This window comes from Vanacampus margaritifer, chromosome 6 (genome assembly GCF_051991255.1).
Source record: "Vanacampus margaritifer isolate UIUO_Vmar chromosome 6, RoL_Vmar_1.0, whole genome shotgun sequence".
Classification (NCBI taxonomy): Eukaryota; Metazoa; Chordata; class Actinopteri; order Syngnathiformes; family Syngnathidae; genus Vanacampus; species Vanacampus margaritifer.
The window spans coordinates 29,941,204-29,963,804 of record NC_135437.1 but is presented as its reverse complement, the minus strand read 5'-3'; the positions used below and the strand labels follow the sequence as shown (position 1 = coordinate 29,963,804).

General features: G+C 43.2%; 1 protein-coding gene across 1 annotated transcript in view; it reads left to right on the top strand.

Annotated features, from left to right (window-relative positions):
* The window catches only part of LOC144053861 (calcium-dependent secretion activator 2-like), a 92,380-nt gene that overhangs the window by 29,684 nt on the left and 40,095 nt on the right, over window positions 1–22,601 (top strand). Inside the window, exons 10-13 of the mRNA XM_077568717.1 lie at window positions 658–766; window positions 846–1,049; window positions 7,345–7,484; window positions 17,912–18,099. Coding sequence (XP_077424843.1) covers window positions 658–766; window positions 846–1,049; window positions 7,345–7,484; window positions 17,912–18,099 — 641 coding nt within the window. The remainder of the gene's footprint in view (window positions 1–657; window positions 767–845; window positions 1,050–7,344; window positions 7,485–17,911; window positions 18,100–22,601) is intronic.

Sequence of the window (22,601 nt, the reverse complement as noted above, 5' to 3'; positions counted from 1 at the left end):
GGAGGTCAGTGTTTTGAGTTGGTTGATTTATTTAGTGTGAAACCAACTGCAGAGAGTTCATCAAAACAAGCTCCGCCCACTTGATTAGGACGGTTCTTTGCAAAGACTTCTGTGAGTGTGAAAGTTAAAAGTAGCTGCTCTTTTTTTTTTTCCCTCCCATTTAATCGTATTATGTTCATGTTTTTTTTTCCAACAACCAAAGATGTGTGAGGTTCACTGTTAGATCAAAGTTTTGCTGTTGTGACCGTTACAGTGCATGTCGCATCTTAGCATATAATCATTTCCTGAAAAGATTTTTTTGTTACAATATTGAATGACATGATTGGGCTTTATGACATTTCTGATTAAGTGCAAATCAGAGGTGGCAGATCCACATCCAGAAAGTAAAACCCCTGCCACAGTTTGGCTTTAGCCCCTGATGCTAGCTAGCAGCTAAACCAGCACCATTGAAGCTAGCTAGCTAGCTAGCTGTCTAGCACCTGTGGCTAAAGCTAAACTTTTAACATTTCTGGACCTGGATTTGCCACCACTGGTGCAAAATGTATTACATTTTCAGGTGTGATTATGGAGCGCAACAGTGTAGTTTGTGGCTAACGCTGGTTGGCTAGCACGTCCATTGCGCTATTTGGTCAGCCATGTTTGCGTGCGTGCGTGCAGGTGAGCCAGTACACGTTCGCCATGTGCAGCTACCGCGAGAAGAAGCCCGAACCTCACGAGCTGCTGCAGCTGGAGGGTTACACGGTGGACTACTGCCCCCCGCAGCCAGGTCAGAAAACCTTTCTGAGCGTTCCACACGCATGCCTTCTCACGGCGCGGAATTGCGTGTGTGCGTGCGGCGCTCGCAGGCCTGCAGGGCGGCGGCGCGTTCTTCAACGCGGTGCGCGAGGGCGACCTGGTGGTGTTCGCCTGCGACGAGGAGCAGGACCGCGTGCTGTGGGTCCAGGCCATGTACCGGGCCACCGGGCAGTCCTACAAGCCCACGCCGCCCCCCCACCGCAACACCGCCAACGACTGCGGCCCCCCCGGGAGCAAGCCCGCCTTGCCCGTCGGTAAGCGCATCTTCTTCTCCTTTCTCGTGTGCAGTCTGACTTTTCATGTCTGCCTCGTGTGCCTTCCATTCCTATAGCGCCAACTACTGGCAAGGAAGACTTACTTCAAGTCAGTTTTTTTTTTTTTTTAGTTAGTGGTATCGACATCCTTGTGTTTTTTTTAAAATTGACATCATGTGCGTTTTGCTACTCGTAGATTTAACGTGACAAATCCTTTCGACAATCACAATGTGCCTGAAACGGCGTCGAGATGCCGCCGTCTTGTCCAGCTTTTGTTTTGATACATGCTGAAATCATCCAAAAGAGTACAATGATGCCACCTGCTGGCCATATTAAGGTGTTTTTTTTCTCTTCATTTTCCCATTTCCATTTTGCAGCAATTGGCATTAGCTCAATTTCATCATTATTCACAGATCTATTTAGAATTGTGAGTAATTGAGGGTTTTTTTTCAACCCGGCCCTGGTTGATCTCTTTTGCTCTGCTGCCACCTGCTGGCCGTTTTTGTAATAACTATCATTGCTTGAAGCATTCTCTCGCGTGCGCGTTTGAAGCAAGCAAAAGCAGCAGCAGGCCAAGTTGTCGTCCTATCGAGCGTTTGTGTCGACTGGCTTGATTTTGACAATGAAGCGGGAGAAAATGCTGCTGCGCATGCTAATGAGGACGAGCGCACACTTGACACGTGTGACCCGCCTCCTTTTGTTTGGTGCGCAATCAAACTGTTTTCCTCTTTTCGACTCATCATACAAATGGGCGCCCTCACACAAACTTGTTTTCAATTCAACAACTTGAAAAGTCTTCTTTTTTTTTCTCTCTCTCTCTTCCGATTGTTTTCCGTTCAAAGCAATTTGTGCTTTGACATCTTGCTGAGGTTGAACTTTTGCCTTTGTGAAGCTTTTGAGTGGCGTCAAAGCAAATGTTTTAATTAACTTTTGACAAAAGTCGATTGTCACTTGCGTGTGAAGCCGTTTTTGACATTTGTGAGTTTTGTCTTTTGTCAAACTTCACACGCACGTTGACAAATTTCAAATGCAAATCTGCGAGTTGGTCCACTTCATCGACCCAAAATAAAAAAGCTCACTTACTGTAAATGCCAAACTTCCAGGCAGGGCTTCCTTACAATTTTATATGAATGAATGAGGAGACCAAAATCATTTTTTGGAGTAGATCAGCTGTCTCCCAATTTACTGGACTCAAGTTACTAAATGGCTTTTAGACACTTTTTTTGTGGGTCTCCCAGTGATAGACAAACCTTCTTAGGTTGGCCAAATTTTCAAAACTCGTTTTGTTGTCATGGTTATTGTTCAACCTACTAATTTGTCTTCCACCTTTTTGGGCCAAATTTTCCTTGAAATCTGACCTGCAAATTTTGTGTCAAGGTTCTGATGTGGACGACAAAAGACAAAAATCGAAATTGACAAAAGCACCAAATTGGGTTGGGTTAGTTTTAAGGGTGCAACCTTTTCTGGCCGATGACTGACCGCCGATCTTTAAAACTCCTTCACTCCCAGCAGCCATTTTGACTGAAGCAACCCCCTTCGCTCCCGGCCGTTTGACTGGATTTGGACAGATTTTTGCAAGGCCCGCACAATATTGTGTTCCGTTGCTATCAAAACATGGACCCGACTAAAAGAAAGATTCGAGTCAGGAAAAAAGTATATTTGTATCGGTTTCCATTTTGCAGCAATGGACAATATGGCACGGAGGAGGCGGGACTTCCGACTTGCGGCTTTTGACCCATCAACTTTGTTTCCGCTTTGCGCCGTGTGGGCCGCGTCCCATCACTTGCGCTTCGTGCCCCTCGGTGGCGCCTTCCCGTCGACGGGTGCGAGCGAGGCTGCCGGTGTGTCGTGTCCGTCTCGGTGTCGGAAGCGTTTCAGAAAGTTTGCTTGTTGATGAATCGTGTCGCCGCCGGACTTGATGTTGTTGTCGGATGACGCGATGACGCAAACGTTCAACGGCGGCCAAAACCGGCACGCGTCCTGTCGTGTTTTTTTAGCCGGCGACGCGGGCCAGCTGCGTCGTTGCGCCGCCTCAACTCTTTTCCCGCTCGCATCGGCGGCTCGTCCGATATCGGCCGGCGACCTGTCGGTCCTCATCTGCGTCTGGGCCGCGTCTGGGCCGGTCCGGTCGTCTCTCATTTCTCGCGCCGCCGCACCTGAAAGCCAAAGGTCGCGCGTCGATAAGCTGCCGTCGGCCGGCGCTTGTCACATGGATGTGACCGTCGGCGTGACGAGCGACCCACGGGAACAAGATGGAGCCACGGCGCGCTAAACGCCAGCATCACACCTCGGCGCGGCGCGTCTCGCTGACATCTCTCATATTCGTCAGTGGGAGACGGACGCAAAACAAAAGCTGACGTTTTTTGTCTTTTTCTTTCAACAAAAATCCAATTTCTGATTGGAGTTGATTTTCCAATCAACAAACGACAAAAACATGATTCAAGGCAAGTTTTCCTTTTTTCTTTTTTTCCTTCCTCTGTGAAGGCGGCGACATCAACAGGCCGTCAAATCGTTTTACTCTCTCGCACGCTTTAAATACGCGTCAACTACAGAAGAGCATTTTTTTTTTCATCGTTCATTCGTTATTGTTCTTCAGTACTCGTCATTCTCTCGCTGCCAAGAAATCGGAAACCAGTCGGCGCAGTGCTCGGACCGATCCTCTTTTTGCGTCTTTGAGTGGAGAAAAGGCTCTTTCAGTGTAAAACAACTGATAAATATTGGTCGGATCCTTCACGTGGGTCCAACATTTTGTATAAAACAAGCCAGAAAGTTGAAAAGCAAATTGAGCCATAAAGTGGAACGGTTCATTTTTCATCCATAATTGGCTTACTTTTGATCCAAATGTTTTCCGATTGCGAAATCGTAAGACTGCAGCGTTCTGCGCCGTTCAGCTTGTTTATTTGTCGGTCCCTGCAAAACCATTTCGACAGCAAAATCTTCTACCAAATAACATGAAGTCAACTCAAACTGTGATTGGACGTCTGCACATTTGATGCATGAATTCAAAAAAGTAAACATTCTCTCTTCGGTAATGTGCTGAAAACGTTGTCAATTTTCTTTTTTGTGCACAGTACGGTTCCCGCCGTGTCTTGAATTTAAATTTGAATTGAAAAATTTGCTAGCGTATGCGATGTCTTTGTGTCCCATTTGTCCTCAAAAGTGTCATTTAAACGTTGGCTCCCCCCCCCCGTTTATTTTAGAGACGCACCCATCTGTTTTTTTCAGGGCCGATACTGATTCTGATTATTAGTAGTCAAGGAGGCCGATAACCGATACTCGATCTTCAGTGAAAAGGGGTCCAAAATATTGCCATCAACATTTTTTTAAATATAAATGCTAATCTGGATTTGTGAAATGTCTTAAAGCAGGGGTAGGCAAGTCGGGTCCCGGAGAGCCGCAGTCCTGCGTGTTTTTGATGTCTCCCTCCTCCAACACAGCTGAGAGGCTCCTGCAGAACGGAATGATGAGCTGATCATTTGAAGCACCTGTGTTGGAGGCAGGAGACCCCGAAAACAGGCAGGACTGCCGCTCTCTAGGACTTGCCTATTTTAAATTTCAAAAAAAAAAAAATGTGAATGGGAGCTATCAAGGTACGTCTTAAAAAGTTCAATGGAACCTAAAAAGGCATCTCTTTGTTTTAATGTCGAACAAAAACATATCGTATGAATAAAATTGCATCTCATGAGATGCAACTGGTTTTATTTTGACCTTTTATCGGCTGTCAGATATTGAAAAAAGGGCCCTAGTGATATTTGGCAAAATGCCCAAACTCGCCATCGCTAATCGGCCATGCCGAGTTTATTGCCGGGAAACCCCTTGAAAGAATCTTGTCAGCCAGGGATGACGCCACGCTGGGCGCCAATGACCCGGCGGCGCCGTTTCTTGTTGGCCCTTCAACATTCATTTCATCTTTGAAATTCATTTAGAAAGATTTTTCCTACGTTCGCTTCGGGAGAGAAAAAAAATGCGCTTGCAAAAGATTTTCTTATTCCCCAATAAATGTGTGTGTGTGTGTGGGGGGGGGGGGGGTTGTCCCTCCGTCCCTCCGTCCCTCCCTCCCTCCTCCGCACGCTGCCTTGAGCTTGTCGGAGGTAATAAAAAGCCGTGGGCCGCTAATCAATAAGTTGATAAGTCTTGTTTGACCTTGCAAGCGCCTGGAGTTGCTTCCGTCCCACTTTAATTGTTCTTGGGCGCCTCCGAACGCCGCCGACGTGGTGAGTGCGGACAGACGCAGACAATGTGGACCAAAAGGCGCCATCTGGGCCAGGAACAGCACCCCCCCCCCCCCCACACACACGCACACGCGCGCAAGATAATAGCTGAAAGTTGAAGTTGACAGGCATCAGCGGCATCAATCAATAGACGGCCCCTAACACGACACCCCCACCACATTTATATAGAGAAATAAATATATAAAATGGGAGGTTCCATTTATTTTTGAATATTAAAGTTTGCATTTTTTTCATAAAGTTGATATTATATCCTGTTAAAACAGATTGTTTTAAGATGAAGCATTGACAAATTTGTCATGTTAAGGAAAAAAAAAAATCATAAATCTTTTATTCAATGAAAAAATGTGCCGTTAAGTTGTTACTAAAACGATCAATCAACTTGATTGCAATATTTTCCATTTGAAGCGTTTTTCATTCGTTTTCTATCTTTAGTTTGTTGAGCTTTTGAAGCAAAAATGTGCAGTTGGTTGATTAGATTGTGTTGAAGGCCATTAAGAAAGCAAAGTGACCTACATCGGAATTGGACGGGAGCCCCCCCCCCCCCCCACGATGACCTCGACCCCATCACCCCCCCCCCCCCCACCCCCTCCACAGCATAAGAAAAAAGCAGATGAGTCGCTGATTGTGGAAATTTCACTTTTGCTGTCTTTTCTCCCGCGTGGGACAAAAGCCACAAAGCCGGCAAATGTGTGTATGAGTGCATGCGGGGGTGAAGGGGGGGGGGGGCAGCAATGTCTGGCGGGGGCCTCTTCCTCTTCTTCTTCTTTGAGAACGACAAAAAAATGGCAGTGTTGATGAAAGATGAAAAGAAAGCAGGAGTCCCGCAGGGCTCGGTCGCTCTCGACGTCTTTTGTGTGTGCGTGCTCGCTGTCTTCCCATCTGGGCCGGCCAACGCCACACGGCCATTAAACCACTGCAAGTGAACCCGGCCAGCCTTTCCTCCGCTGGAGATCATGTTTTGCTATTTTCCTACATTTGAAAAATGTCTTTATTTGTTGTTTGTTTTGCTATTTTCCTAATTGTGCGCCAGAAAATCCCACTGGATTCCAATTTGTTGCCGTTGTCAACGTGAAGGCCACATTGGTTTCGGACCCGGTCCGCTTCCGTGTGCGGGCGGAAATGGCATCGCATCTTGCAGCAAAAGTGTGTACGTTGAGCACATCAAAAGTTGCACAGCAAAGTTTCCGTGCGAAAGTGTTGCCTTCAGGGTCCCCTTGACAATTCTTTCTGGACCTTCCCTTGACATTTCCTGTCCGTGTGGACGCGTCACGCAGGCCCGTGTTTTCCCGCACGTAACAAAGCTAGCGTGTTGGGGAAAGGACAGCACGTGTAGCTTTAGCCGCATGCTAGGCCGCAAACAAAGCCAGCGCAGCTCAACCTCTGGCGCCGAGGACATTGTTGCGCTTGTCTTCTTGTCAATTCTTGATGATGTCACTTTGCTAACAAGAAGAACTTTCTATCAAATAAAAACAATGTTTGTCCACTTTCCTAAAAAGAAAAGAAAAAAGAAGACGTATTGACATTGAAGTTCCCCAAAAAGAAGATCAATGATTGCTTTTGCACTTTCCTAAAACGAGGACATTTGCATGGAGTCGATTGATATTTTTAGATTTGAACAAGAGAAACTTTCCGATTGAAGTATTTCCTCTTTGTTACATCGTCGCCGTTGAACTTTTTCTCAAATATTCGCCACATTGACAAAATTGCTACTTTTGAGTAAAAACTACGAAATGAGGTTGATGGATCGACATCAAAGTGCGAGTCGTTCCAACTTGAAAATCTTCCCATGACTTTTGCTCCATTTTCAGGTCCAAATTCACAATTTTGAAGATTGAGCTCTTTCACAACATTTGCCATCAATGCCACTTGTTGGCAATTGCGCACAAATTTCCCAACGAATGCCGACATTTCCTCCCGCTTGCACATTTCTGCACGCCAAAAGTCTCCCACGTGGCCATGATGGACGTGCGAGAGGACGTCTGGTCCCGTGTCCTCATTGTGGAACGTCAGCAGGCACTTTTGGAGACGCCGGGCAAATCCTGAATCTCGTTTGTTTGTTTCAGGCGCGGACGGGTGCGAGCGGCGTCAAGGCGTGGACCAGCTGGCGTCGGCGGCGCCGTGCCGTTTCGACCACGCTCGTCTCTTTGCCGTCTTGCAGAAGCAAACGCTCAAGCACCGCATGAACGACTCCTTCTCATGCCTGGTACGCAACACGCACACGCGCACTTTCTTTATTCTTCATTTGTTTGTAGCGAGACAACGTACTTGGATTGAAGGCTAATTTGCATTGGCCGCCCCCCCCTCATAAAAACATGCCTAACATAAAGCAACAACAAAAAACATCAAATGAATAATATGGTCACAGTACGAACTAGGGGTGCCACAATTAGTGCCGTCAATTTAGGTTCATTTCAAGTTCCTTTAATGCCACTCATTTTTTTTCTTTTCCTCTTCCATAAAAATGCATAAATGTCCAACTAGCAACCGTTTTGAAGGAGTTAAGTGAGCCAGTTTGCAAGTTGTGTACTAGCAAGCTGTTGCTGGCCTGAAATGACCCGGCAGCCTTGCTCCGCCGTTTAGGGCAAAACACAATTGGACCAAGGATGGAACCCTGTGGGACACCCGCGACCAAAGTGCATTTTTTAAATATGGACTTGAACACACTGAGAAAGAAGGCGTAGTCAGATGTGATTTAAACACTCAAATTGAAATGGAGCAAATCTAGCCATTATTCAGAACGCCATCTTTTCTAAAAATAAATAAATAAATAAAACCTCAACTAAATGTCCTTTAAAAAAAAAAAGAATGACATCACTTTTACTGACTGAAGTGTTTAGTGTGAGCATTAAAGAGATGCTAATGGCGGTGTTGGCGGGCGCGTTTGTGACTCATTAGGACAACGCGACTTTCAAGGTGACAAAAACAGCACAAGTTGTCATGACGCTTGAAAAAGAAAAAAAAAAAACTCTAAATCTCCATCTTTAAAGCTGATTCAAGCAAGCAATTTATTTCCATTCTTTTTATATATCTTTTAAATGAGAAAAAAATGAGGCCGTACGTTATATTGTTGACATTTTGAAGTGTTGGGTGTGAAAAAAAGGAAAGAAGCAATTTGTTGCAGCACTTAACGAGCTCTCATGCGCTAAATCGTCCATCCAAGACCATGCCAAGCAATGGGGGGGGGGGGGGGGTTGTCTGGCCAATGGGGGGGGGGGTTGTGGAGGTCTACCCCTTCTTTTTCTCCTTCTTGCGGCTCAGCGGGGGGCGTTTGTTCTAATCAATACTTTCCTTGTCGGACCATGAGCCTCATGGTCAAGCGGCGGCTCGCTTCAATGGGGAGGCGGGGTGGGGGGGTTTGGGGGGGGGGGGGGCTGGGCGGAAACATTTCTGGCTTTTTGTGTGAAAGCAAACAATCATCAACTAAGACTCGCAGCCCTTCACGCACTCGCTCATCATTTCACTCGCCAATCACGCCAGCCACACAAAACAGCAACTCGGGCTGGTATCGGTGCAAATGTCCTCGATTGATTCCATTTCCATTCACAAGAGTTCAGTTCCATATTGATTAATTATGGAACATCAATTCTTCTTAACATGAAACTCCACAGACATCAAATATAAATTCAAAGCATTATGAGTTGTCCTTAAGTGCCACAAGTCGGCTCTTAAAATATAAGAAAGGACTTTGAAATTCACGTCAACGGTAAATTAGAAGAAAACGGTCAAATAAAAAAAATTGGCCTTTAAAATGTTATTTTGTTGTTTAATTTATGGGAAAAAGAGATATTGAAATAATATCGATATCACGCTCGATGCAATATGGATTATTTGATTTTTAAAACCCAGCCCTAAAATAAACATTCTGCTCACCTTTTTGTCGATGGATTATTTGTCACAATAAGCGAGTGTGTTTGCTTTTTTTTTTTTTTTTCAAATCATTTTCATCTTTCCGATACGTTCACAAGCTGATCAAATGTTAGTTTGATGTTTGACCTTAACAAACGTATCTTTCCTGCTCAAATGTTAAAAGAGGTCAGATGAAAAGATTATTGAGCGATCAATACGTGTGACAGGATGTCCTTCTTTCCTTGCATTCTATTTTTAGTGGTGAAAATGTAAAAATGTCCTTTTTTATTTCACTGATGAAAAGATGAATCGTATCCACATGAAGACGCACGTCAACTTGCCGCTTTTTTCCAAAACGATTTTCTTTTTCAAATACTATACATGGACTCTTGTTGTTTGCTCTGAAAAAGGAAGAAAAAAAATCTGCAAAAAAAAAAAAAGTGTTGCCTTTGATTTCCAGCTGCCAAAATTCCCAAGACAGCAAATTGAAGCCTTTCAATGACTTTTTTGTCAACTCATTGATTTTTGTTGTCTTCAATTCAGAAGCCAAAATCCTTGCAGACATTTTGGACAAAAGAAGGATACGAGACCAAAAAAACTGTCTTTTTGTAGACTTGGGGGAAATCAAAGGAGCCATCAGGAAAAGCACAACATTCCATGACTTTTTATTTTATTTTTTATTTTTTTATTTCGGAATCAAAATAAACGTGTTAAAATGCCGCCACCGCGAGAAAATGGAAAAGATGCGCCACGCGCTTTTCTTTGGTGCAAACGGGAAGACGAGTTTGCGTAGAAGAGAAGCGAGACCAAAGACTTTAGTATGACACGGCAGCATGAAAAGGCCCAAATGACAAAAGCGTCGTCGCTCCAAATACAGACCGACAATTACGGCAACATGACAACTTCATCATCATCATCATCATCATCATCATCATCATCATCACAACACAATCACTCCATGGAGCAACCAAACAGTCAGAACAAAGTCATTTACAACAACATTTTGATATTATTGAGGGATTATGTTTTTTTTTAACAATTATATTTCACCTGTTCTTGTAGACAACAAATATTGAATATTCATCAGTGTTTTTGGAAGAATTATTTGGCTTTGTTAAAAAATCCTCCTTTTTTGGGGATTATTTATTTTAATGAATCAACAAGCATGATTTGCAAGCATGCCCATATATGGCTTTAAAGCTCATTCGCTCAATAGTAATTGTCTTTTGTTTTTGGTGGGCGGAGTTAGACATCAATCGCTTGTCTTTTTAAGTGTGGCATTTTTTTTTTAAAGAGCTGTATATAATAATAACTATATCATTTTTTTTTCTTTTTCTAATAATATAATTAAGCAATAATATAAATAAAATCATATAATAATGGTAATAATATAAATAAATCAAAAGAAATGATAATTATATAATAATAATGTGAATTGGTGTTGCTTGTTTGGGGCCGTCAAATTCCTCCTGCTGCTACCAGCTAGCTAGCGCGCATTCCACGTCAGACGGAACGCGATGCGGGCGCGCGGGCCTTTTTGCGTCCTTCCCGCCTCTTTTGACTGGCCGCTTGGCTCGGCTTCCCGCCAGACCGGAATACGGCGGCGCAGCGAGAGACGGCGGCGCCACAAGATGTTCCTCCGCCACTAGCAGATGGCGCCGCTCGCAATTAGCCGCCAAGCGCACGCACGCCTCGCTCGCTCGCCGCTCTTTCCCGGGAAGCAAAGTGACCCCGCCGCTGAGGAAAAAAAGCGGGAGACGGAGGGCGGACACTACAGGCTGGTCCAAGAATGACGCCATTTTCTAACCCGGGGGTGGAGGGGGGCAGTCATTGCTTCCCTTTGATTAAAAACAAAACAAAAAACTGCACAGATTGGCCAGCTCATTCAACATGTGGAATTATGAACTCATTCACTGCCATTGACGGCTATAGACGTCAAAAATTCATTTGAACTATTTCTCTTAGTTTAAAAAAAAATAAAAAATCCACTTTTGCCAACAAGAGTATGAAAACCTAGAAAAAATGTTTGATTGTAAATTTAGAACAGATCTAAAATTTGTGATTAATCGTTAGTTAACTAGTGAAGTCATGTGATTAATTACAATTAAAAAAAATGTAATCTCCTGACGGGCCTAATTTAAAAAATATATATAATAAGGGGTATTTAATCATAATTAATCGCATGATAATTTTATATCGGTTAATGTACAATAAAAAAATATAGGTTTTCATAAAAAATGAAATTGAATGAAAAATTGTTGAACTAATAGAAATAGTTCACATGAATTTTTGACGTCTATAGTCGTCAATGGCAGTGAATGAGTTAAAGAAAAATCTTTCTCCTTTGGATATATTGTTAAGCGTTTAATTCTAATAAATTCATCAATGATTTCATAAAATAATGATTGTAAGTAATGTCGTGTTTGATTAACCCCTGGGCGTTATTTGTCCATTTTCTGGCTTTTTTCAGTTTTTCTGTTTTTCATCAAAGAAAAAGCATTTGAAAAAAATACACTAGGGACCTGACATTTTACCAGGATTGTTTAAAAATGTAGAAGTTTCAAATTAGCGCCATGCTGTCATTTATAATTATTACCAAACAGGAGGGAGAGATTCACACCAAGTTGTTGTAATAATGCCCGATTTTGGCTCATTGACTCCCGTTATAAATCACAGTTTTTGATGTGCTGTAAACCTGATGTGTTATAATGCATTTTCCGTGATTACTGATGCAATCGCTTCTTTGACGAGTCATAAACATGAAAATAGAGGAATTTGTGTCTTTAGAGTGTTAACACAAAAATCCACTAGGTGGCGCCAAAGGCTAATAAATGAATACAAAATGCATGCATAAAAAAATTCTATTGTTGTGACTTATTGACTTGTTTGAGCCTCTAACTATGTCATATGAAATATATAAATTATTCTTTTATATTATATATATATACACCATAGTTAGTCTTGCTATTAGCATAATACTGCTATTGTTGTCCATATGGGGCATTCAAAATAAATAAATAAATAAAAACTATATATATGTGTAGATAGGTCTGATGCCACTGAACATTTTGAGTGGTTGAAAGTGAAAAAAATATTCATAAATGACTAAGTTATCTCACTTTAAAGGAAATGCCGGATTTTGGCAAAATTACAAGAGTTTTGTGCTATTCGGAAAACTGCCATTGTGTGAAAATTGGGCATGCAGAAAAAATTATATTGTTATGACTTATGGACTTATTCAAGCCTCTAAATATGTCATATGAAATATTCAAATTAGTATTTTATTTGATATATATATATACAGCATAGTTAGTCTTACTATTAGCATAATACTGCTATTATTGTCCATAGGGGGCATTAGAAAATTAAATAAAATAAAAACTATATATGTATAGATAGGTCTGATGCCACTGAACATTTTGAGCGGTTGAAAGTGAAATATTCATAAATGACTAAGTTATCTCACTTCAAAGGAAATGCCAGATTTTGGCAAAATTACAAGAGTTTTGTGCTATTCAGAAAAATGCCATTGTGAAAAACTGGGCATGCATAAAAAAATTATATTGTTATGACTTATGGACTTATTCAAGCCTCTAAATATGTCATATGAAATATTCAAATTAGACCTTTATTTTTTTCCTTTATACAGCATAGTTAATTTTGCTGTTAGCATAATACTGCTATTATTGTCCATAGAGGGCATTAAAAAAAAATTTTTTTTAAACTATATATGAATAGATAGTTCTGATGCCAGTGAACATTTTGAGCGGTTTGAAAGTGAAAAAAATATTCATAAATGACGAAGTTATCACACTTCAAAGGAAATGCCAGATTTTGGCAAAAATTACAAGAATTTAATCAAACTATAATAACGCCCGGGGGTTAATTTAGTTTTTAGACTGATGCCGGTACGAGCAGGCTACTCAACTCTTGAGTAGTCATCAAATACCGATACCAAGTACCGATACCACTAGATACATAACATTTCCCCACAAAAAATGAGTGCTAATTAAAAAATGTTAGCGGTCATGAGTACAATACCATTATTTACAAAGATTTTTATTATATATATACAGCAAGTCAATTGTAAAGGTTTATTGTAATCATGAATAAAGATAATAATAAAAATAATACTAATGCATCAGATTTATGTAGCGCTTTTCGGGATACTCATACGCTTCCCAATTATTCACACGGAATGAATGATGAAGCAATCACTCTTTGTAATGAATTATTCAATCAAGATTATCATAACGAAGCAATAATGTAACAAGTCATTGTCAGATTTCCATGTGAAATTTTGCACATTTGGCTCAAAGTACAATTATGATGAACCAAGAAATCTCTTTCTGATTACAAAAAAAAGAAAGGAAAAAAAAACTGCTGTAGGCCAAGCTTACATGCCAACCCGACTAGACCACGCCCCTCAAAGGCGCACATCCAGCACACCAGTCCGTACCGTGGTTCGAAAACATTTTTTGATACAATTGATATGGTGTCGTTTGCTGGAATGCGTTTGAAGATCCCAAAATGCAAGTAGCAGCAGTGCCTCATTTCCCGTCCGTCCGTCCGCCGTTGTCGGCGGCGTTCCTCCTAATTGGCGAGCGGCGGGCAGAAAGCGACAAACGTGCGCACGCATGCCAGCTAAGCATTACGCCGCCGCCGCCGCCGCCGCCGCTCGGGTGGAGGAGAGAAACACGCGCGTGCAATCAAGTCCAAGTGGGACTCCTGTGGATTTTGAGATTATCACGCCATAAATATTTTCAAACACGGCCGGGGAAAAAGAATGAGATTCCTGCGGCGACTGCTCATTGTTTGTCTTTTTCTTTTCTTTTTTTGTGATTTTGTGCTCTTGAATTCAACCGAAACCTTTTCTAAATCTGAGGCCCTTCACCTTAACCCGATCCTTGAAAGTCCTGCCAGAGTCGTGAAGTTGTCAGGAGACCTGAGGAAGGATCAAAGGAAAGAAATATCCAAACAGGAAGTGGCTTTTGTTGCACTCCTTTTGAGGGTGTTCAAGGCCAATTCTGATATTTGGCACAATTGGCAGAATAAAATTCCACCCACAGATGAATCATCTTGGTAATAATAATAATAAATGTACTTTATTGAAATAGTTTTTGCAAGGGATGTTTGATACTATTCTCTAACTGATACCAGTACGAACAGGCTACTGCTCAACCTTGAGTAATCATCAAATACCGATACCAAGTACCAATACCACTACTAAAAATAGTGATCATTTAAAAAAATAAATAAATAGTGATTTGAAATTTTATTTGATTCAATGTTTTGAATTGAAAAAAAAAACCAAATTAGATTGACTGTAAAACGGCCACAAGAGGGCAATCGTAATCATCCTGAATGGCTGGATTTTTTTTGGGTGGGGGGGTTTAATTTTCCGCCCAGCCCGAATGCAGACGCTGTTGCAAACTTGATCAAGCCGACTGGACATTTTTCTTTCACGTTTCCTACAAAAGAAAATGTTACCTTCTGGTGACCCGGGCGGGAATTAGCAGAGCTAAATGTCAATAATAAAATCAAAAAAGTCTTCTTCAGGCTTGTTTGAGTGTCTTTTAAAAGAAGGTTGTGATGTTATTTTTTTCTTCCCCTCCCACAACGTCCTTGAGGTGTTATTGCGTTCTTTGTATTTACCGCTGCTTATTTGCGCGCTGACCTCGCTGGCTTTTGTGCGCCCGTCAAGCACTTTGTGACCTTTTGGCAGGCAAGCGGAGCCCGGGAAAGAAATTGCGCTCACTCCAGCGTCGGCATTGAAGCACCTGTCGTACTTGAATATTTACACGCTGAAAAGGAGGACGGCCACAAATCGCTCGCTCGCTCGCTCGCTCGGGGAACAAAAAAAAAAATCAAGCGCAGGGGAAATGATGACTTTTTCATCTTTTCAATGGAAGTGAGGGGAGAAAAACAACAATTTGTAACGCAAGCGTGTTGATCTTTTTGTGTCCTTTTCAGCTGAAGAGAAGCAAAGCGATTATCGGAGCGAATTTCTGCATCTTCCAATTACATTTCATTTTTTTTTAAATTTTTTATAAGGGAAAATGGCATTGTGTTATTTACGGTCATCCGGCGCTAATTGCAAGGGCGAGGAACCGGCGCGCCGATATTCAGCATTTTTAACCAATATCGGCAACGGCCATTTTGAAGAATCATAAAGCCGACCCATTTAAAAAGAGAAAGTGTTGACTTCAGGGAACTCATTTAAATTTCTTCAATTTTCAGAGATGCTGCTGGGAACCCTCGGCACCTTCTGTTTTTCTTTGAAATTAAATGAACTTCGATCCGTCAAAATGTAACACTTCAGCTATTTTGATATTTTGGAATATCGTATTTACTATCCAAAACATTTAAGTTTTGATGTCACTTGCAACAAAAGCTGCTACGGCCCCTGGTGGGAGATCTTGAAAAACAAAGATGTCTGCGGCTCCAAATATCGGTTATCGGTGTCCTTGACTACTAATAATCAGCATCGGCCCTGAAAAAAAAACATATCGGTCTAGCTCTAATATACGGATCCTCGGAAAAAAGGGTTGAATAAAGCGTATGGGCTGACCGATGATGAGAATAAATCCCAAATTTCTGCCAATGATGTGTTTTCTTACTTTTGATGAAACCGTAAATGCAGTTCAGTGTTGAATGATGTCCCTGCGCCATTTGTCCACCAGATGGAGCTCTAATGGCATTCAAGCCATTAATCGTCAATTCCCGTCCGATGCTGCTGCTCACCTTTCGCCGGCTGAAAGCAAAGCAAAAATTGCCCAAATGAGAAGAAGCGTGCGTACTCACCCCGATGGACGGACGTGAACCCGCTTCGGCCGCTGCTCGTTCTGGCGTCGGCATCGACGGGAAGCGACGATTAAGGCGAGCGCCCGGCTTTGGCGTTGAGCGCGCGACCGTGCCCAACGTCGCCGACGGCAACAAAGGCGGCGGAAGCTCCTGAGCAAGATTTTCCAGCAAAATCTGCTTCTCACAACAGTATGGAACTCGCGTTTCGAAATCCGTCGTGTCCAACCACCACACGGGCAAATGCCAGAACATTTTGGCTGAGATTCAGAATTTGCATGGCAAGAAGCTACGGATGTAAAAAAAGAACGAGGAGGACGAGGAGGAGGAGGAGGTGCTCCTTTCCGTCCTTCCTTTTTTCCTTCCTTTGCCTCCTTCAAGTGACATCTGCTCTTCTTTCCCGTCTACCTGGCTGCAATTAGCGGCGTCTTTTCTCCTCCTTCCTTTCTCTCTTGGGCCTTTTGTAGACGGGCTTTTGTGCTCCGCAAACCGATGGTGACAGGAAAGGAGATGAGGAAGGCGGCGGCGGCGGTGGCGGCGTTGGAGGACATCTGTTGACAAGTGGCTGGGATTGGTGCCGGGGCCTCGCGTGGCGTTGTATTCAGCGGCGGGTCAACCACAACAAGAGTCTTTAGACCGCAAAAGACTTTTTTTCTCCGCAACAAAAGACAAGAATGCTCTCGTGTCTTCTTATTGGTCGACGCCATCTGGCCACATCTCGCGCTGTCAAAACCAAACTCCAGCTTTGGCGTCGTGCGATGGCGTTGCTCTCGTCGGTTGTCACACTTCGTCATTATAACAAACCCAACCTGAGTCGGCTAGCTTCTCGCTAACGAGCCGTTATTTACGTTAGCATTTGAGTTGCTTTCACCAAAAAACGCTGCTAGCGGCCGCGAGTTGGAAAAAGTGAAATTCCAGCGCAGCGTTGAGGTCATGTCAGAAGGCGCATCCAATAGGAGGGGGGCCGACCTTTCTTTGGTCCTTCCTCGGGTCTCCTGACAGCCTCACGGCTCTGGCTGAGTTCTGAAGTGTTCGGTTTAGCTGAATGTATGGGATTTTTAAATAGGTTTTAGGTGAACTAATGGATACACACACGCACATACACATACTCACCCACATACAAAATAAAAATTAATTTAAAAAATATATATATATAAAAAAAAAAGAGGGGGGGGGGGGCCGGCCCGCAGCTTTCAGAGTGCTTAACAGATCCCACATTTTGGCAAAAGAAGTTTGATATTATTTATAAATCCAATCCTTTTCACCTCATCAGATCATCACATGATTGGATTGGGATATTTCTACCACATTTCTACGTTTTAAAAAAGGAGCAATGAAAAAATATCTAACAATGTTACTTCTGTGCTACCGATTCATGTCAATGGCTGGCCTTCAGCCTGAATTACGCGTCAATTACAAGCTCGTCATGCTCTGACTGCAAATAACAATTTTTTGGGGGTTTGCTCCGTAACATGTCAGAAAATGGAAAAGTCAAAGCTGATGTTTGCAAATGGACTTTTCTTTTTTTTTTATTAAACCGAAAAGGTTTTCTTTACTGTTGAGAGTGCCAATTTTAAACTTGACAACGGGTCCAAACAATGAATTGATGATCAAAACGGTTGTTGATGAAGAATTTGCTGAATGATTAATTGTCAATGAATTTGGAGGCCTCAAATGTCGCTTTTTGATTTGGTGTTTTGGTAGCACGTCCGTGTTGTTTTTTTTGCTGTTCCCAAACCACCATTGAAATTCTTTTGTCTCTGGATGCCGAATGTGCGCGCCAAGCGCGTTGCGGCAAATGCCGTCTCCCGCGGCAACGGCTCTGCGTGCAACCTGACGTATTTTCAAGCCGTGCTTCCATTTTGGCGAGGATCCAAAACAAATGGAGCGTCTTCAAGCGTCCACTCGAAAGTCTGCCGCCGCCGACGACGTCTCCGGCAAAAACCAAAAGTCAACTTGTGATTGCTTGTTGCCGTCTTGCAGGGTTGGTTCAGTCCGGGTCAGGTGTTCGTTCTGGACGAGTACTGCGCCCGCTACGGCGTCCGCGGCTGCCAGCGCCACTTGAGCTACTTGAAGGAGCTGATGGACTTCTCGGAGGACAACACGCTGGTGGACCCCATGCTGCTTCACTACAGCTACGCCTTCTGCGCCTCGCACGTGCACGGCAACCGGTACGGCGCAAACGCCAACTTTGCACTTTCCGGGAGATCCGTCGCAATTTGGGGGGAATTTCCATGAGCCTTTAAAGGCACACTTGAATTATTTGTCCATTTTCAGCAGCAACGCGATCATATGAACTTGATCGCCACCTCATTCTCTTTCTTTTCCACGTGCTCAGGAAACCTGCAACGTCAATCGCGGCTCAGTTTGCCAACGTCACGTTGACAGTTGACGTCACAAGTAAAAGCTGTCAAAATGAATCGAGCAAATAATAAATGATCAAATTAAGCGACAACTACTTTAATCATCGAGTAATCATTTGGAGCCATTTTTTTTTTTTATTTCAAATGGTCCAAATCCTCAGACAGTAATTTTTGTAGTCTTTTATAAAAGAAAAAGAAAAATAACGATGACATAACTATAACTATTTAGCATGTGGTAGTAGTTGAAACAGGTGACTTCCCGTTGAAATCAGGTGACTTCCGGGTCACTTCCTGTTGAAATCTGCTCACTTCCTGTTGATTTAAAACCACTTCCTGGTCACTTCATGTTGATATCAGGTCACTTTTTTGACAGTATCTTTTTTATACTTGATTATTTTTTTAACACTTCCATGCTAAATAAAAACAATCAAATAGGAATTATGAAATAACAATCACTGGTTAATAAACATGAATTGGGGGGAAAAAAATGTTTTTCTTCATACACTTTAATGCAAAATTCAAATGAATCCATTTTTTTGATTGATTCATTAATGATTGAATAGCGACAGCACTAATCGCAAGTTGACATCCATCCCATAAAAAGACACTTGCACCTTTTTTTTTCTCTCGCATTTTTCATGAATTGATCTCAAGCTTTTCCTGTTTTAGGTCCATTGGAATTGCCGACATTATTTCTATTTGCCAAATGCCGGAGTTGTGAGAGGAGTTTTTTTTCTTTTCTTTTCTTTTTTTTGTCACGTATTTGTGCGTGTGAGCCACTTGTTGGTTTTCTCCCAGCGTGTCCCCCCCCCCAACACCCCCCCAGCCTCCCTGCCTGCCAATCGCAATGTGCCAACATATCTGTGCATTTTCTCTTTGTTGGCTCATGGAGTCAATTAGCCGCTAATCATTAGCTCCTCCGGCTAATCGGCCGGCGTGTTTAGCCGAGCTGGCTTTTTGTCAGCTGGATCTGTAATTTGAGTAATTGGCGCTCATTGAGGGTCCCGCCGGGGCCCGGTGGGTGTCGCTGGGGAAAAAGACAAAACAACACACACTTAATTATACAAGTGGACTTTCCCCCTGGGGGCGCTTGAGTGGGAGGGGGGAGGGGGAGGGGGGAGGGGAGGGGCGGTGCTTGGACAGACAGGACGTGAGTGGTCAACACTCTGGATTTTTGATTGACAGCTGTCGGCTACCCGCGACAAACTCTGCGTACTCGTACCGCGTTTCTGATCTGGCTGGGTAGCCTTCGTTGTTGTTTGGTTGAGACTCGTCACCGTGGCAACGCAACTGTTGATCAACGAGCGACTCGGGGCGGGATGCTCGGTTCTTTGTCGGCCTCCGCTGATATTTTGGGAGTTTCTGATTCCAGAAAAAAAAAGACTTGACGCGAAGAATGGCCGCCGGGTTTCCCTCCAGTGCTTTATAGGCCTGGCGGTCCACCTGGCTTTTCTTGACATCTGATTTTCTTTATGTGTGGACCGAGCTTGAGAGAGAAGCAATTATGAATTGGCCTTTTTTATCTTGTTAAAAAGTAGAATATTGTCTAGTCCAGTTTTGTTTGTCTTCTTAATGGCCACACTCGTTACCTGCCTTGTTTTTCACATCAATTGCGCTTAAGATAAGATGAGGCGTTGAAGCAAAGTGGGGGTCAGACTCAGGAGTTTGGGGGGGGGGGGGGGCACTTAAGATAAGATGAGGCGTTGAAGCAAAGTGGGGGTCAGACTCAGGAGTTTGGGGGGGGGGGGGTCTGTTTGTCGTCCCTTTGGCAGATTTGCTGCTTATCACTTACACTTGAGCTGCATTGAGTATAAACACACAAACAAGAAGAACAAGCCCCCAATTCGCCCCCCCCCCCCTTCGTTATTAGCCCCCCCCACCAACCACCGCCCCCCCCACCACTCCCCACGCTTCAGCCTTGGTAGTTCGCTTGCTTGATTTAGCAGCAACAATGTGTCTGAAGCGCAGCAAGCTGTCGCAGCCCACTTAAAACCAACACCCCCATACATGAACCCCCTCCGAACCCCCCCCCCCCCCAACCCCCCCCCCCCCCGGCCATCCGTGAGAGCGCCAACGTGAGCACACATGTGGCGCTCGCTACCTCGCCAATCAGCACTTTATGCTGATTGGACGCCAGCCAACGCGGTCCTTGGCTTTGGATACACTTTGTTATTGATGGATTTATTGATTTGGAGGCGGCGGAGGCAAATTTGCTGATCGCTCGCCCAAAAATGTCAACCAGGAAACGCCTTCACAGATTAAACATGTTTTATGCTGCTTTTCCAGATACATTTTTATTTGAACACAGGACGTTATTTTAAATTGACAGTAACATTCCCTAACATCTGTTTGGAAAATTGTGGAAAATTTGGATCATTCTTTGAGTTCCAAAGTCAAACCTTTTTTGAATTTGCAATTTTTTTTAGAAATACGCAAAATAATCGGTCTGCTTTCATGGATGACTACAGAAATCGGAGAATTCGATATTTACAATTGCGACTCAACGACGCACGCTCAACATGTTTTCTGGGAATTCCATCCTTGGAAGCAATCCAAACGTTGAGGTGAAAGTTCAAGGTTCAAGTTTTTGTGCACTTACACGACAGAGCAAAGTGACCTTAACCCTCTGCCGCGTGTTCACGTCAGTTCATTCAATGATGAAATGATTATTTTGATAATTGATGAGTTATTCATGAATCAATAACTCGACATGTGATTAGCGGTCTGTAAAAATATTGATCCATTCGTGCATTGCAATCAAAATACAAATAAAAACAGGAATCTTGTTTGCTATAAATGAAGTGGAAAAAAAGGATCCCAAAAATCTTTTTTTCCGTAATTTCTGAAGGTGATTTTGATTGCGGTTGACATTTGCGTCCATTGGTTCAACATGGCCGTCGCGGCCGTCGGTTTCCTGCGGCCATTTTGTGGCTGCGTGCAGACAAACACGACTCGAGCGGCCGCCCGGAGGGATCATTTTTTCCTTTCATCAACTTGGGTGCAAATGTTCACACTTGCAGAGTTCACAAGAGTTCAGAGGTCAACGCGACCTTTTACATTCACTGGGTCAAAGGTCAGCGCGGGCGTGTCAAACTAATGTCCACCAAAAAAGGTGACGAACGCGCACGCTGGCCTCGCGTCCGGCTTGAGCTTCACGCTCCAAATACGACATTATTTATACTTGGTATCTTTTGAAATCTGCGACTTCAACGAAGCCTGCTGAACTTCTGAAGAAAACCAAGCATGGAGTTTTTCCGTTTGCCGTCGCTCGATTGGCAAGTGTTGATGCTAACACGCTAACGCGGCAGCTGATTGCTTCTCAGCAGAGGTTCATTCTTCACTTTCACACGTCAACCGGGTCAAGGTTGCGCAACGCCGCCGTCGCTGCCACTTTTCTTCCCTCGCATCCCCCCTTCCTTCCTTTCTTCTTTTTTCCTTCCTTTCTTCTTCTTTTTTTCTTCCTTTCCGTCTTTTGAGTGCGCCACGAGACGACAAACTTGAATGGAAGATCAAATGAACGTTTCACGTTCAAATTCAACTGGAACAGGCACACAAAAAAAGAAGAAAGGAACACGCCGACATTTCTGTGTTGCTGCTCCCGGAAGTTTCCGATTCCCGTAACGTCCGTGCTCATTTCTCTTAACCCGGATTTCACGTTCTTCACAATCAACCGCGCATTCTCATGGATTCACCGATTCACCGATTTCTTTCAATAATAATTATTTTTTTTTGGGTCGGGGTGTTGGGATTAAGCAACCCCTGTTAGTTTCTGGAAAACACTGAATGGTGATCTCGTCCCGCTTTGTCATGAATTTTGTGCGTTTTGCACATTACGTTACACTTCTGCATTGCTACGTTGCTATGCTACATTGTTAAATTATTTTACATTGCGTTGTGTTATAATGTTAAAAATCTGTCAATAATTGAGGCTCATTAAAATTGCCATTAACTCATTTGCTCCCAAAAACGTATAAATACGTTCTATTTTAAAAGACCTATTTATACATGTTTTATGTCTTTTTTTATGTGAGAGCATACAGAAGGCTTTGATGCAGCCTCTGACCTGAAGAGGTGGCTTAAAGAAATTGTAGTTATTACAAACAACGGCCAGCAGGTGGCAGCAGAGTATAAGAGATCAACCAGGGCCATGTTGCCAAAAAGATTCCCCCCCCATTTCTAATGCTAATTGCTGCAAAACAAAAGCAGATGGTAATATACTTTTTCCCCCAATGAATGAAGAGACTCTAATCATTCTTTTGGTTGCTTCCATGAAATGAATTTAAACGTTTACTTTTTGTGAGAGAGGAAAA